The sequence below is a fragment of the Hibiscus syriacus genome, unplaced genomic scaffold (assembly GCF_006381635.1).
Source record: "Hibiscus syriacus cultivar Baekdansim isolate YM2019G1 unplaced genomic scaffold, ASM638163v2 tig00003041_pilon, whole genome shotgun sequence".
Classification (NCBI taxonomy): Eukaryota; Viridiplantae; Streptophyta; class Magnoliopsida; order Malvales; family Malvaceae; genus Hibiscus; species Hibiscus syriacus.
This window is the reverse complement of record NW_024061960.1, coordinates 7,673,646-7,689,716: the sequence shown is the minus strand read 5'-3', so window position 1 is coordinate 7,689,716 and position 16,071 is coordinate 7,673,646. Positions and strand designations below refer to the sequence as shown.

At 35.6% G+C, this 16,071-nt stretch overlaps 1 protein-coding gene and 1 pseudogene across 1 annotated transcript; one reads left to right on the top strand and one right to left on the bottom strand.

Annotated features, from left to right (window-relative positions):
* Positions 1 to 956: 956 nt before the first annotated feature.
* On the bottom strand, positions 957 to 4,794 carry LOC120170980 (annotated as a pseudogene).
* Positions 4,795 to 6,256: 1,462 nt separating this feature from the next.
* LOC120173748 lies at positions 6,257 to 7,517 on the top strand. Its single transcript, XM_039180823.1, has 2 exons — positions 6,257 to 7,138; positions 7,171 to 7,517. The coding sequence occupies exon 1, from the start codon at positions 6,257 to 6,259 to the stop codon at positions 7,124 to 7,126; it is 870 nt and encodes a 289-aa protein (XP_039036754.1). The 3' UTR covers positions 7,127 to 7,138; positions 7,171 to 7,517.
* The last annotated feature ends 8,554 nt before the right edge of the window (positions 7,518 to 16,071 follow it).

Below are 16,071 nucleotides of genomic sequence, written 5' to 3'. Positions count from 1 at the left end.
AAAAGGTGTTAGATCGAGAATATTATCTCAAAAGGTGTCTGACACATAGATATTTAAAGAAAAATGTGATTTTTCGAAAAAAATCGCCATTTTTCCATACGAATCATTTACGTTGCAAAACCTTGGGACAAAAATGAGAGGATCTCAAAGATTCTTTGTGTTATAAATTAATATGATTTGCCTGACTGATTGTATACATTACATGTAGCAGCTTTCATCCAGACAGACCCAAAGCAGGTTTTATTTATTGACAATTAGGGAAGGTAAAATGAGAATTTTACTCTTAAATATTAAACTCACAATTAGAGAGAGAGAGAGAGGAGAGATTTTAACTGAATTTTTTTTAATGGTTGCGAAGGGGAGTATTTAAACTAAGTTCTAACTAACTAAATCACAACCATCTCTGTTCAACTGAGAATTTTTAATCACTCATCGTAGAGATTATTGCCCAATGCAGGCATGTTAGATGTTATGAATAAAACCAAATTTGATATAAAATCATTAATAATAAAAATTTTATATAAAAACGAACATGGATTTATCAGTAAATTGAAAATATTAATCTTAATCTATAAATTTTGGCCTTTTATTTTCATCTTTCAAATTAATCTACAAGTATTTCAAATAAGATATCTAACTATTCTAAAAAAGATATATAATTTATTTTAAGAATCGATTTTTTTTGTTGATAAAACCTAAATTTTATCATGCCAAATCATTAAAAATAACAAATATACAAAACATATTTGAGTTTATTAATAAATTGAAAATATTAAATTTAGAAGCAATTTATCTTTATTATAAATATATTTAAAATAAATAAAATAAATATATATTAAATTGATTAAATCAATCAGTTTCATTACAAACTTTAATAATCAATAATTAGAATTATATTATATGTATACACTGCACCATAATACACTAACATTTTCTTTTTCTTCATGATATATACGTATACACCACCAGAATTGAACTATACAAATTTCCCTGAAATTCACATATACTAATAATACATGTGTTGGAGGGAGCAGGGACTTCCAAAATAAGCCCAGCTTTCAGGAATACCATGAAGGAGTTCAATCAAAACAACACACCATCCTTCTTTCTTGTTATGCATCTTGACTAAGGTTGTTTATGTCGGAGACTGCAGAAAAAGAAGGAAACCATAGTTCTACACGAGTCCCACCTGCTCTGAGAGCGGCATCGGTGGTATGGGGTGAAATGACACGGACAACACAGCCATAACTTTCAAGTATTTCACGAGCTACAGTCAGCCCGGTGACAAAATTCCATGTCATGTTGTCTTCAATAGTGTTTTCAGAGAAGAGTTCGGCACCAAATGGTGCGAGGGAATGCATCTGTGTCTGCAAATACATATAACAGCGGAACAATTCATTTGGGGTGAGCATGCGATAAAGCACAAAACCAAGTAAAATAAATGCTATCGGACATATCAAAATATCTTCTCATAAACCTTGCAGATTTCACAAAGGCATCTTCATGCAGTCACAAGAAACTATATAACATATGACATCATCCGAAATAAGGCAACAAATAAACTCAATCTATGATAAGTTGCATGAATCCCACTTATAAATAATCCAAAGAGCAAGGAAGGTGCACGAACTACAGAAGGTACTAAGGAAACAAGAAAATATTTCTCAGAAGTTGCAAACTAAATTTAATTAAATCTAAACGTTGAAGGGTATAAGGAAAAAAGAATTGAAGTTTGGTTTAAGGTCGCAAAACCTATTTATTTCTGTTTCAAGCTTTTAGTTTCCCTACTATAGAAAAAAAATCCCCTCAACCTATTACTCCGAAAATCAATTAGCAAACTTTAGATAGCTGTTGTTCTCATATTGAGATAATAGAAAAAGGCTTACCGTCGATTATTTGCCTAAATCATTTAGCAAACTTTGCATTTCATACATAACTGGAGTGACACTAAGGCATTAATGAACGAATAGATGTATTGATGGGGTAACTAGCAACGGAAAAGATATAGTGATGGCAACAAAGGCTATCACAGAGGAAAAGAATTTCCAAAAATACCATGTAGTGCATATCTGGTCCGTCATCATCTATTACCAGTAAAGCACCACCTGCTGGTGCACTGTTAGAAACAATTTCAACCTGGGTACGTAATAATGCACCCTCTATCAAATTGCTCAAGGCTTGCCGCAAAGCAGGTTCTTCTATAGCCACTTGCAAAGGCTGTGAAAGTTCACTTAATTCCACAATGCGTTGCTGCTGACAAGCGAGAGGTTTCACAACATCAACTAAATATTGCAGGACTTCCTGACAAAAAAGAACAAGTATAATGAAAATAATAATAAAAATACTGCTAAATGAAATCAACAGTATAAATATATTGCGGGTCCAAAAAGGGATGGGGCCGGATTGCACTCAACTGAAACACAACCAAGTGATCTACTCTCAAGGCTATTTAAAGGAAAGATAAACAGTTTAGCCTATATTCAGCTTTAGACTACAACATAGGCTACAGTAAAGTTCAGGCTATAATCTCAATAGTCTCCAATAATTAGCATCATAAACAATTTTCTACATGGTTTCTAAAATTAAATTTCAACAGTGAATGAGGTGTCTTACAACTGGAACGTAATTGATATAATTAAGCACCGTTCTAGTTTTCCTTTTTCTGAGGTGATGGACTCATGTAATTTCTCGAAGGACATTGCATACCTGATCCCGTCCTCTTGTAATGGAGCAAGAGCTAGTGGTGGCATTGGCATATCGAGATCCTTGCTTGTTATACTTAGAGATGGTAGTAAACAAGAGGTTTCTGAACTACTATTGGAACTATCTCGGGAGAAATCGTCTGATAGTTGAGATATCAGCGACTCGGGTTGGGAATGAGTTGAATTACGCATCTTTTTCAAAGATTCTTCATTGTAGAACATTATATTAGCCTAAAGAAAAGTCAGATGGGAAAGTTAATACTTAATACAAGTGCAAATGTAGCATTCTTCATATAAAAATAATATATTGCAGAAGTCAAATCCATGAGAAGTTTGATAACAGGCTTGTAGTTCCAAATTGACAACTGTGAAGATGAGTAGAAAAAGGCAACTTTTAATACCAAGAATGAAACTAGATGGGAAACCTAAAGACGTAGCAGAGAACCACTGTATCACATCAAACAAAATCAAAGATAATTTTCAATCTTCAAATTTAAATAAAAAGAAAAAGAAAACAATGACAGTCTGCATGTGTGTATATATACATATGATCTGAGTATAATTACCTTTGTCAAGTGAACCGCATCTTGTAGTTCTTGAAGGGTGTCCTTGATACGGTTACCTTGCACCAATATGTCTTCAACAATGTCGTGAGAAATCTGCAAGAATATGCTTTTGTTAATTAAATATATGAGAGTCAAAAGATTAGTAGCATGAAACCCTTAAAACTGAAATGTAGGACAAACATTTTTTCAGATAGTTTAAGAAATAACCTCATTTTCTTTGAAATGAGTGGATAGCATTTTACTCAAAGTCCGTATGCTAGAAAGAGGCCCGCGAATATGTAAGAAAATTTCAAAGTTCGATGAAAAATTATGATAACTTGAACAAAAGAAAAAAAAATTAAAATGTATCTACATTCTACAGCAGGAAACACAGTTTACTTGCTCAACAAGAGCACCCATTCTGACATTGTTTTGCCATGTTGATTGCTGTAGTAGAATAGCTTTCTGTGGAAGAAATACGGTTAATGTCAATCTTCTACATAGCTTGGAATGCACCAAAAGTTGCAAAATGTTGAGAGACGTTCTAGACGTATAACCAAAAAAATTGACAAAATGAGAAAACAACGATCATTGAAAACAATTAATGAATACTAAATTAGGCTAAGAATTTTGCTACAAACAAATTCCGTAAAAACACTATTCCATTAAAATTTTTGCCTTGGTGTATAATCACTCCTAAAAAACCAAAAGAAGAATACATCTTTCCCAACAAAAAAGCAACAATAGTAAAACCAGACTTCGAAACATAAAAGTTGCAGTCACTTGAATCCTCAACCAAATGACATAGGAAAGAATAAATCAGCCAACATCTATGAGACTATGATGTTTGTGGAATATTTCACATTCATCGACGACTCCTGAGTGCAGATGAAGAGAGATGAGCTTCTTAATGCAAAAAACCGCCATTCTTTCTAAAACTAGAGGACAAGGAATGGCGGAGCAAGGGAGAATATTGGTACGAAAGAAGAGCATTATTATACATTATTGATAGTATGAAAGATAAGAGACAAATATGCCGCGAGTGATTAACCTGATCCATAACATAAGCCACTGCTAAAGTACGAGATATATTGATTGCGTTCGATCACTGGTCGACAGTAAATATGTCATTTTGCCTCACAGTTTCGTTCTCAAGGGACTGAGTTTCCCACCTCTTTTTCATACCCGGTCCTGGAGAAGGAGAAGACAACGCATAAGCTTCCTGTGGAGTCGGGAAATGAACCATGTCCTCGCTTTCAGTCCCCTGCAGCACCTTATCCATCTCCGGGAGCTCCGCCACCAAGAACCCCACCACGAACGGTTGCTTCCCCATAGGGAACACCACCGCTCTATGCTCCCCCACAACTTCCATCTGTTGACCCGAAAGCGCGGCTTCAGCGGCAGGCAGTCCTGCGGAGACAGTGAAATTCCCGACTAAAAACACAATGTCGGCGGCTTTTACACCCGCATACGAAGTGACTCGACGTAACTCTAGCTGGTCCATGACGTAGCTACCGGCCGGCCTGACTTAAACGGAGAGAACGGCGTCGGGGTCGACGATTCGGCGAAAGAGGTCGAGTTGTTCGAGGCATAGGCGCTGGAAGTCGGGGGTAGGCATGATTAATTCGTGGTTGCGGTGGTCTTTTTCTCGATTCGGTGAGTGAAGTTGACGGGAGAGGTGGAGGCTCTGCGGATGGCGGTTGAGACGGCGGAGGCGGAGGCGGAGGGGACGAGGGTGGGTTGGGATTCATCGTTGTCGGGGAGGGTGGGGGCGGAGATGTAGCGGAGGGAGGTGGAGCTGAGGTGCAGGGGTTTGGGAGGAGGGGGGCACGTATAAGGGTCTGATTGGTGGAGGAGTTGGGCGGGGAGAGGTGCAATTGTGGAGTTATTGCAGAGAGAAGCATTGTAGTGGAAGTGAACGAGTACCACCTAGTGTGGATAACAACAAAATCAAATGATGAGGTATTATCTGTTTAAAACGACGACGTTTCAGTGTTGTTCCTCGCATTCCCATATAATATTGGTCTTGTACGCTTCGGAGATTGTATTATTATTATTTTTATTAATATAAGACGAATATAATTTAATGTGTTTAATGAGTTTCGAACACTTTATATTGAATGTTTATATTCTTTTATTTTTTAGACGTAATTATTTAAATTTTAAATATAAAAGAAGAATAATGCTCAATGAACAAAAATTATATTATTAAAATATAAAAACTCTTCAATTATTTTAATTTTGATAGCCTATAATAACATAAAGGAATGAGAAGATAGTTGAGTTGTGAATAGTTGTAATAACGGGAGGAATGTGTTGTTTGGTTATTAAAGATAAGAGAAGTAATGAGCAGATGTTATATAGTATGGAATTCAACTATTTACATGCTTGCAGAAAAAGGGAAGTAATGGCAAACCCCAGTTTGAAGACGAAGAGACCATTTTCTGCTGGCTTGCATTCACCTGGCGAGTAGATGGTGTCGCCACTCATAACCAATAGCCAGTCTTCTGTGTAGCAGCAGATATAGCCAAACACATGGACATCTGCGTACCCATTGACCCCCAGCCTGGAAATTTGTGAGCAATAACACATCCCATTACCAGTCAGATTCTATCCCACTCCCTTCTATACACAATATGAACATTGATTTCTCATCACAATGATTGTATTTGAATAGTTTACGAAAATATTTCATTACTTTTCCAGTTGAAGTTGGCCTGACCTTGGAGTGGGGAAATATGGGCAGCCATGAGGGCAATCATTAGAAGTAACAATATATAGCCACGAGGTTCATCCGAGTTTCTTTGAAAAAAGGTGTGTTTGTTCAGAACAATAAGAAAAGGGGGGGGGCATACACTTCTTAAAAGTACTTATCCTGTATTGCTTATATAACATATATTTCTCTGTTCTCTCTTCTTTCCCCTCTTCCTTACAAGTTGACAATCATAAATTAATCCTCTGCCTCTAATATCTCAACCAGCTAGTTTTCTTTGATTACAGCATTAAATCATGCACGATCCAATAGGAACTCCGGCTTGCTCTTCGTCTAGATATCACCAGATGCAACCTGATGAGCCGACCAGTGTAGGCAGATTGGGGCAGAGAGTTTTTAAGTCAGTGTATCGAACGAAGATTGCCGGCCAGTGTCGCTTGATTACCGTCACATGGTGTAGGAACCTTTTACTTCGCGGCCTTTCTGTCTCGGTTCATGGACCGGATGGGGATGAGCATTACAGGTGCAAAGTTGAGCTCAAGCCATGGTATTTCCGGAGAAAACAAGGCTCCAAACATTTCATCGTGGACGGTACGACCGTCGATGTGGTTTGGGACCTCAAGGCAGCCAAGTTCAATGGTGAGACAGAGCCGCGATCGGATTACTATGTCGCCATCGTCTGCGAAGACGAGGTCGTTCTACTCTTGGGTGATCAAAAGAAAGATGCTTATAGAAAGACAGGTTGTAGGCCATCTCTTAGTGACCCAATATTAATCTCCAGGAGGGAACATATATTTGGCAAGAGGAAGTTCACGAGGGTTAAGTTTAGCGACAAAGGAACCGTTCAGGATATCTCGGTCGAATGCAACTCCGACGGGATCGATCCGGTACTGGAAATACGAGTCGACGGGAAACTAGCAGTTCATGTTAAGCATCTGCAGTGGAAATTTAGAGGTAATGAGTCCATTAATGTTGGCAAAAATGGATTACAAGTTTTCTGGGATGATCATGATTGGCTCTTCGGGTCGGGTCCGAGACACGGCCTTTTCATTCCATCATCCCCTCCATCAAATCAGGAACCCGATTCTGCATCAGGAGATTTTGATAATACAATATTGGGTTCCTCAAGGTTCTGCTTGTTTCTCTATGCCTGGAAAGTCGAATGAAAGTACATTCATATTTCACTCTTGTTTACTTAATTCATCATTGACATCTATGCATCATTTTCCGAGAATCAGAGGCATTTTCAACATGATTGAGAGGTTCCATTGGAAACACAAGGGCCCGAAACAAAGCTGGAAGACAGGATTTGACAAACAGGATTTGACAAGCCAGATTGGAGGACTTTTGGAAGTTTTCCAATCAACATTTTCCTATTGTTTTCTAATGGTAGCATTAGTAATTCAGATAAAATCTTGTGTGTATGGGGATGACGATGACGATGTATACGTGTTTTTGTCCTGCAAATTTGTTTTCCCTTTTATTTTTCAATATTTATGGTTGTACTAGCTTTACATGTGATTTACTGTTGCGAGTTAGGAAGATACATAATTAAGGTATAATGTACATGAATTCACATGTTCATGTTTTGTATATCATGTCATGTATTTACACTCCATGTTAACATGCATAGTCAGCATTCATATCGACATCTAAGCATGCACATGTGGATATTAATCAAACTAGAAGATAGAAAACACGAGGAAAAGAAAGAAAAACGAGAATTCTCACTGCCCCATAACAGGTTGCTTGGTGCTTGCCATAATCATTACCAGATTTAGCGATGCCAAACACGTCATCTAATTTTTTATATTATTTTAAATATAATTATAATATCAAAATAATCATAAGTTTAATTAAACATTAAGAAAGCTTAAATCGATTTACATTAAAAGAATAAAGGTCTATTAAGAAACCCATTTAATAGGTCATACTTTTACTAACTTAGCAGGTGAAGTTCTTGTTAAATTTGTGGTGATGGTGGAGCTGTCGTAACCGGTTTTCGTCTGGGCACGAATTTATTTGTTTGGCGGGAAAAATGATGTGAATAAATGGTTTTGAAAATAATTTGGGAGTCGCCATCGGCCTTTTGGGTCAGGTAGGTCGAATACCTAAAAATTATTTTTTTAAAAGAGTTTTAATAAAACTCCAATTAAAAAAATAAACTGATATGCGTTTATAACCAAAAATTCATTCTTTTTAATAATAAAAAGGGATTCGTGGTCGGTTACGTTTAGGGAAGGATTAACACCCCTACAACGCCCAAAATTGGTACTTTTTAATTATAAATTGTCTCTATTATTAAAATTTTAAAAATTCAAAAATATATTTAATTTATAATTCTATTATTTCAAAATTATATAAAAAAATATTTATTTATTTAAAAATATCCGAAAAGAACTTCTAGGTGCCTTAAGACAGCTCTTTTCTTTGATATTGATAAATATTAATTTAAATAATATTGTTTACTTTTTAATTTTAAAATATCAGAATAGGACATCCAGTTGTATTAAGACTGTCCTTTTCTTCGATATTAAAAATAAATATTTAAAAATTACTATTTATTATATATTTGAATATAAAATATTTAACAATATAAAAAATACAAATACTACTAAAACAATATATTTAAAAACAATAAAATAAATGAAAACATATAAATAACTGACTAAATTATAATAAAATAAAATTAAAAATCTAATTCATAATTAATCAAAATTATAGGGATTTAATATGTTATTTCCTTATTTTATTTATTTGGTGACTAAAATAAAATTATCTAAAATTCGGATATTAGAATCAAATAAATTAAAAATATAAACTAGGGATTAAAATATTATTTATTAAAATTAAGGGATTAAATCTATAATTTATCCTAAATATATTATTTTAATATGAAGGACTAAAATAAAAGAAATTAAAATTCGAAGACTGAATTAAAAATATTATAAATTTAATTTAGTGACTAAAATGTAAAGTTTACAAGTTCGGAGGACTGCGGACGGGTTTTAACTATTTTATAATTACGCGCATAGTCCTTCCCGAAACAACGTCGTTCGGGAAGGACTATATATGGTCCAAATCGGCTGGCCCGAAGCCAGCCATTTCATTTCCTTTTTTTTTCTCTCTCCAGCAGAGAGAGAGCCAGAATTCTCTCTGGCCTCTCTCTAGATTCCCTCACCGGAGGGAATCCGGCATCCGTCTGCCGCCGTGAATTCTGCCGCCGACCACCGCCTCCGGTGGTCGGAAATTCCCCAAATTCACCTAAAACGTAGATCTAAACACCCTAAGACCGAATCCGACCTTTGTTTCCCCAAAAAGACTCCTAATCAGAGTAAATCTATGAAAATACCTTCGGTATTTTCGGTTCTCCGGCGATGTTTAGTGCTTCCGGCGATGGTCAAGGCTTCTTTGGTAAGCTTCTCTTCTCTCTTTTTCCTTCTGTTTTTGTTTTTGCTGTGTTGTTGTAGACTGGGATCGTTGGTAGTTTTTGTATCTCTCTCTGTTTCTGTTGTTTCTTTTTCTTTCTTTTTTTTTTCTGTCTCTGTGTCTCTCTGTTTCCCTTTTTTTTTTCAGGTTGGGGTGGTGGCTTTTATAGCCACCACCGGTGTGGCCGTCGGATCGGTCCGAAGATGGGGTCTCGGTGAGTCACCGGACTACCAGTGGTGACTCACCGAGTAGCCATAGCGTGGACGGCTGGTATTCTATCTTCTGGAGTCTTCGGTTGGGACGTGGCAACGGCGGAGGCGGCGAGATAGCAACGGCGGCCGCGTGTCCCTAGGGTATCAGACCCTAGGGTTTCCATCTGGGGCAATCTGGACCGTTGGATCTTGCCAGATCCAACGGCTGTGAGATGAGGCGGCTGGTTAAATTAGGGTTAGGAAACCCTAACTGGAAACCCAAATATTTAGGGTTTCTGGTTGGATCTGGACCGGTTCTGGTTGGTTTGAAACTGGGCCGGTCCAGTTGTAATTGGTCTGTAATTATTATTATGTATTTAATATATTTAATAATAATAATAATGATAATAATAATAATAATAATAATAGTAATAATAATAATAATAATAATAATAATATTAATAATAATAATATGGATAAAAAAATTAATATCTTCAGCTGCCCCTCTTTGCACATTCTTGTGTTAACAAGAATAGGGCAAAGATGAAAAGATAATAAAATTTTTTATCCATTTGACTTTACTTTGATCATAATGGAGATATTGAATAAATTCTTCTCTCTCTCCAGATAAGTTCTTCTTATTATGAACTTTCTGCTGGGGATGATGATGACCTCCTTTCTGTGATAGAGTCATTCAAAAGGTTGAATAAGCTCTTGATGAGTTCTTCTCATTATGAACTTTCTCTAGAAAGGTTGATGCTAATCTATCTCCTTCTGTGATAGAATTATGCAAAAAGTTGAACAAATTCTTCTTATTATGAACTTCTTCTTTCTTCTTCAGATGAGTTCTTCTTATTATGAACTTCTTCTTTCTTCTTCATATGAGTTCTTCTTATTATGAACTTCTCTGGAAAAGATAATCCATCAATTGATGAATTCAGGTAAAAGGTTGAACAAATTCTTCTCATTATGAACTTCTTCTTCCTTCTTCAGATGAGTTCTTCTCATTATGAACTTTCTCTGTAAAGGTTGATCCATCAAATGATGGACTCAGGTAAAAGGTTGAACAAATTCTTCTCATTATGAACTTCTTCTTCCTTCTTCAGATGAGTTCTTCTCATTATGAACCTTCTCTGGAAAAGTTAATCCATCAAGTGATGAATTCAAACAAAAGGTTGAACAAATTCTTCTCATTATGAATTTCTTCTTCCTTCTTCAGATGAGTTCTTCTCATTATGAACTTTCTCTGGAAAAGATAATCCATCAAGTGATAGATTTAAGCAAAAAGGTTGAACAAATTCTTCTCATTATGAACTTCTTCTTCCTTCTTCAGATGAGTTCTTCTCATTATGAACTCGAACTGGAAAAATTGATCCATTGAATAATGGATTTAAATCTTCGCTAAAATCTTTGAAATTCCTGTCAGAATTCAACATGGATGAGAATGAATGAAAATGCACCTATTTTTGCAAATGCCTAAATATGATGAATGATTGTTAAGTTATTTGATTTCAGATTGGTGAACTGAATATTTCTTCAGTTGTAGAAACCCAATAAATCTTTCTTCTTCAAATCAGAGAATCTATTCTCTTTGACAAATGTAGAGGTAGATATAATGTCACAAAACCTCTTGAGAATAAAACTCAATGGTATCGGCTCTTGAAAAGCTTGCCTTCATGTGACATGTTGATTCTGATAACAACTCATCTGATTATGAAATGACCTTTCAAGATGATTTCACAGATATCGATAGTTCTTCTAATACAGAGAAATCTTGAATTCTGATTCTGATGAGGAGAATAAACTGTTATACTTGACAAAAATGGGATTCTCAGATGCTGAAACTTCAAATAGCCCTGGGTTATGATTTTTGGGAAAGGAATAAGCAAAAGAAGCTTGAAAAGAAACTTCTTAATGAAGACGATCATGCAGTTCATCTTTTAATTCCAATGATTGGTTCTGTAATTTTTACCAAACCAGATCAAATAACTCAAAGAATACTTCCAGAAGATGCTATTGAGCACATTCATCTTCTAAATTCAATGATTGGTTTTACCAAACCAAATCAGATAATTCAAAGAACACTTCCAGAAGATGCTATTGAGCACATTCATCTTCTAAATTCAATGATTGGTTCCGTCCAACCAGATCAGATAACTCAAAGAACACTTCCAGAAGATGCTATTGAGCACATTCATCTTCTAAATTCAATGATTGGTTCCGTCCAACCAGATCAGATAACTCAAAGAACACTTCCAGAAGATGCTATTGAGCAAATTCATTTTTCAGTTAATGTTTGGACTAAGATATCACAACACTTATTTGATGTAGAGCCAGAATTTGTAGATTCGAAGTATTTCCATGCTACTACACTGAAAAGGGTTATATTCATAATTCTGCCAATTAATAACAGATTTTCTCTTATTCTGCTTCCTCCATGTGCTGATGTTTTTCCATTGACAAAGAAATGATGGCTTTCATGGGATTCAAGAACAAAGTTGAACTGTTTATAAACATGTACAGGAAGTGCCAAATTGACAGAAATGATCTGTAAGGCTCTTGAAGCTTATGACAATGAGCCACCTTCGAGTGTCCAGAAGTATGTTCTTGATGAGTGCTAAAAATGGAATCTAGTATGGGTTGGAAGGAATAAAGTTGCTCTACTTGAACCTGATGAGGTGGAAATGCTTCTAGGTTTCCTTAAAAACCATACAAGGATCTGTATAGAGACATGTTTCCCAGTGATATCAATGTCTTGTTTCTTTTTGCTGGAATCAGTGCTGCAAAGGTTGCCTTCTACTGTCTTAGTATATCTTTGAAAACAGATGTGCAAGAACTGAATGGTGATCGTTTGGAGCAATTGATGAGTAGATTTGGCGGATTCGACCTTGTTGTTGGTAACATCCCGTGTAATAATCTTGATGTTCATGGCTTTAAGATGGTGATGATTTGCTTACTTTGTATTCCATGTATTTAAAAGTATTAACATAAAGTGATATTCAGAAATCTTTTCATTATTTCAAAATTATGTTAATTCAATAGAAAAGAATAAATTGAAATTCCAAAAATAAATTAAATCTCAAATAAATTGAACTTGAAATAGATATAATTGTATTCAAAGTTATGGCAAGCATAAGAATGATAAAATTCAAATGTCTCAACAAATTATAAGCATAAGTATTTCGAAATTAATCAAGTTGACACAATTTAGAGTAATGATGTAAGCTTTTGTCTGGAAGATCTCAAACGTTGTCAAAATGCTTGGAGATGTGAAGTTTCTCCCAAACTGTCAAAATCTTAAGAGAGTTCAATTGCCAGATGCCTAATATCAACCTGCATTTGAGCCGCCTTTTCCGGTTTTCAACTCAAATTCTTCCTTTGGTTACAAGATGCCCTTTACGGGTTTTCACCTTGACCCCCTTTTTTTTCCTTTTTTTTCTTTTTTTTTCTTTTTTATTATTATTTTTTTTTCTTCAAACATAATATTTCTTGACAGAATCTGAGTTTATTGGATTTCTCAGAATTTTTCCATCCATTTCTGCCAAAATCAATGCTCCTCCGGAAAAAGCCTTTTTCACAACGTATGGCCCTTCCCAATTAGGCATCCATTTCCCACGGAAATCTTTATGTATAGGCAAGATCTTTTTTAGTACTAGATCACCCTCTTGGAATTCTCTTGGATGTACTTTCTTATCATGAGACTTCATCATCCATTTCTGATACATCTGTCCATGGCAAATAGTTTTCAATCTTTTCTCCTCAATAAGGTTCAATTGATCAAATCTAGCTTGGATCCATTCAGATTCATCCAATTTTATTTCTCTTAATATTCGGAACGATGGAATCTCAACTTCAATTGGTAAGACTGCTTCCATCCCGTAGACTAAAGAAAAAGGCGTTGCCCCAGTAGATGTTCGAACAGTAGTTCGGTATGCATATAGAGCAAAAGGTAACTTTTCGTGCCAATCTTTGTAAGTTTCAGTGGTCTTTGTAATGATTCTTTTGATGTTCTTATTTGCTGCTTCAACTGCCCTATTCATCTTTGGACGATATGCCACTGAATTTGCATGTTTGATCTTAAACTGTGCACAAAGTTCGGTCATCATTTTGTTATTCAGGTTAAGAGCATTGTCTGTAATGATCCTCTCTGGTAGGCCATATCGGCAAACTATCTCTTTCTTTATGAACTTGCAGACTGTGGACCTTTTAATATTGGCATATGAAGCAGCTTCAACCCACTTGGTAAAATAATCAATTGTCACAAGGATGAAGCAATGTCCATTCGATGCTTTTGGTGTAATTGCCCCAATGACATCTATTCCCCACATAGAAAATGGCCAGGGTGCTGTCATTACATGTAAAGGAGATGGGGGTACATGAATCTTGTCTGCATATATCTGGCATTTATGACATTTCCTTGCATAATCAATGCAATCTGTGTACATAGTAGCCCAATAATATCCATATCTCATTATTTTTCTGGCCATGGAAAGACCATTTGCATGTGTTCCACATATTCCACTGTGTACTTCTTCAATGACATTTCGAGCTTCGCTGGTATTTAAACATCTCAATAGCATTTGATCACTGCTTCTTCTATACATAATCTCTCCATCAAGAAAATATCCAGCAGCCATTCTTCTCAAGGTTCTTTTATCAATTTCCGATGCATTTGGTGGATAACTTTGATTTTTGATATATTGCAGGATATCATGATACCATGGTTTACCATCTACCTCTTCTTCCAAACTATAACAATGTGCAGGAATTTCATATATACTTGCATTTTGATTGGCATCATATCAACTTTCTTAGTTGCCTGAAACATAGCAGCTAATGTAGCCAAAGCATCTGCCATTTGATTTTTCTTCTCGAGGGAGATAATTGAAGGTAACTTTCTCAAATTCTTTTACTAATTCGAGGGTAAAATTTCGGTATTCCAACAATTTGGGATCTTTTGTTTTCCATTCTCCTCTCAATTGATACACCACTAACGATGAATCTCCATATATCTTGAGACATTTGATTTTTCTTTCTATAGCTGCTTTCAATCCCATGACACAAGCTTCATATTCTGCCATATTATTGGTGCAAAAGAACTCCAGTCTACTTGTAAAGGGATAATAAACATTTTCTGGAGAAATTAACACTGCCCCAATTCCTCGTCCCAAAGTATTAGATGCTCCGTCAAAGTAAAGCTTCCAAGTTGCAAATTCATCATTTGTTCTGACTTCTTCATTCATGGATATGCATAACAAATCTTCATCAGGAAAATTGAAGTTCAAAGGCTGATAATCATTTGATACACGACTGGCCAGAAAATCAGCTATGGCACTTCCTTTTATCGCTTTTTGGTTGACATAGATAATATCAAACTCAGATAATAACATCTGCCATCTAGCCATTCTGCCTGTCAAAGCTGGTGATTCCATTAAGAATTTCAAAGGATCAAGTTTTGATATCAACCAAGTAGTATGGTATAACATATATTGTCTGAGTCTTCGAGTAGTCCACACCAAAGCACAACATAAGTTTTGTATTGGTGGATATCGAATTTCACAATCAGTAAATTTCTTACTCAGATAATAAATAGCTTTTTCTTTCCTTCCCGATTCATCATGCTGTCCTAGTACACATCCCATCGAATTTTCGAAGACCGTCAAGTAGAGAATTAATGGTCTATCAGGCATTGGTGATACTAAAAATGGGGCATTGGATAAATAATTCTTAATAATATCCAAAGTTTCTTGACATTCTTCATTCCAGACTTCAGGATTGTTCTTTCGAAGTAATTTGACACTGGATTACATTTATCAGTTAATTGAGAAATTAACCGAGATATATAATTTAATCTTCCCAAAAAGCCTTGAACTTCTTTTTTTGTATTGGGTGGTGGAAGATCTTGAATTGCTTTTACTTTATCTGGATCAATCTCGATTCCTTTTTTGCTGACTACAAATCCCAAAAGTTTCCCAGAAGTTACCCCAAAAGTGCATTTAGCGGGGTTGAGCTTTAATTGATACTTCCTCAATCTCTGGAAAAGCTTTCTCAAATTTTGAATATGTTCTTCTTCAGTCCTGGACTTGGCAATCATGTCATCTACATATACTTCAATCTCTTTGTGCATCATGTCATGAAACAAAGTTACCATAGCTCTTTGATATGTTGCCCCTGCATTTTTCAATCCAAATGGCATCACTTTATAACAGAATGTGCCCCACATGGTTATAAATGTTGTTTTTTCCATGTATTCAGGATTCATTTTAATCTGATTATATCCTGAAAATCCATCCATAAATGAAAACCATGCGTGTCCTGCAGTATTGTCCACCAATGTGTCTATGTGGGGTAAGGGAAAACTATCTTTCGGACTAGCTTTGTTAAGATCTCTGTAATCCACACACATTCGAACTTTCCCATTTTTCTTTGGTACAGGAACAATGTTGGCTACCCATTCTGGGTATTTAGATGCCTGTAGGAAACCTGCATTT

Coding starts and splice junctions, on each gene's coding strand:
- LOC120173748 (XM_039180823.1), top strand. CDS start 6,257: ATGCACGATCCAATAGGAACTCCGGCTTGCTCTTCGTCTAGATATCAC.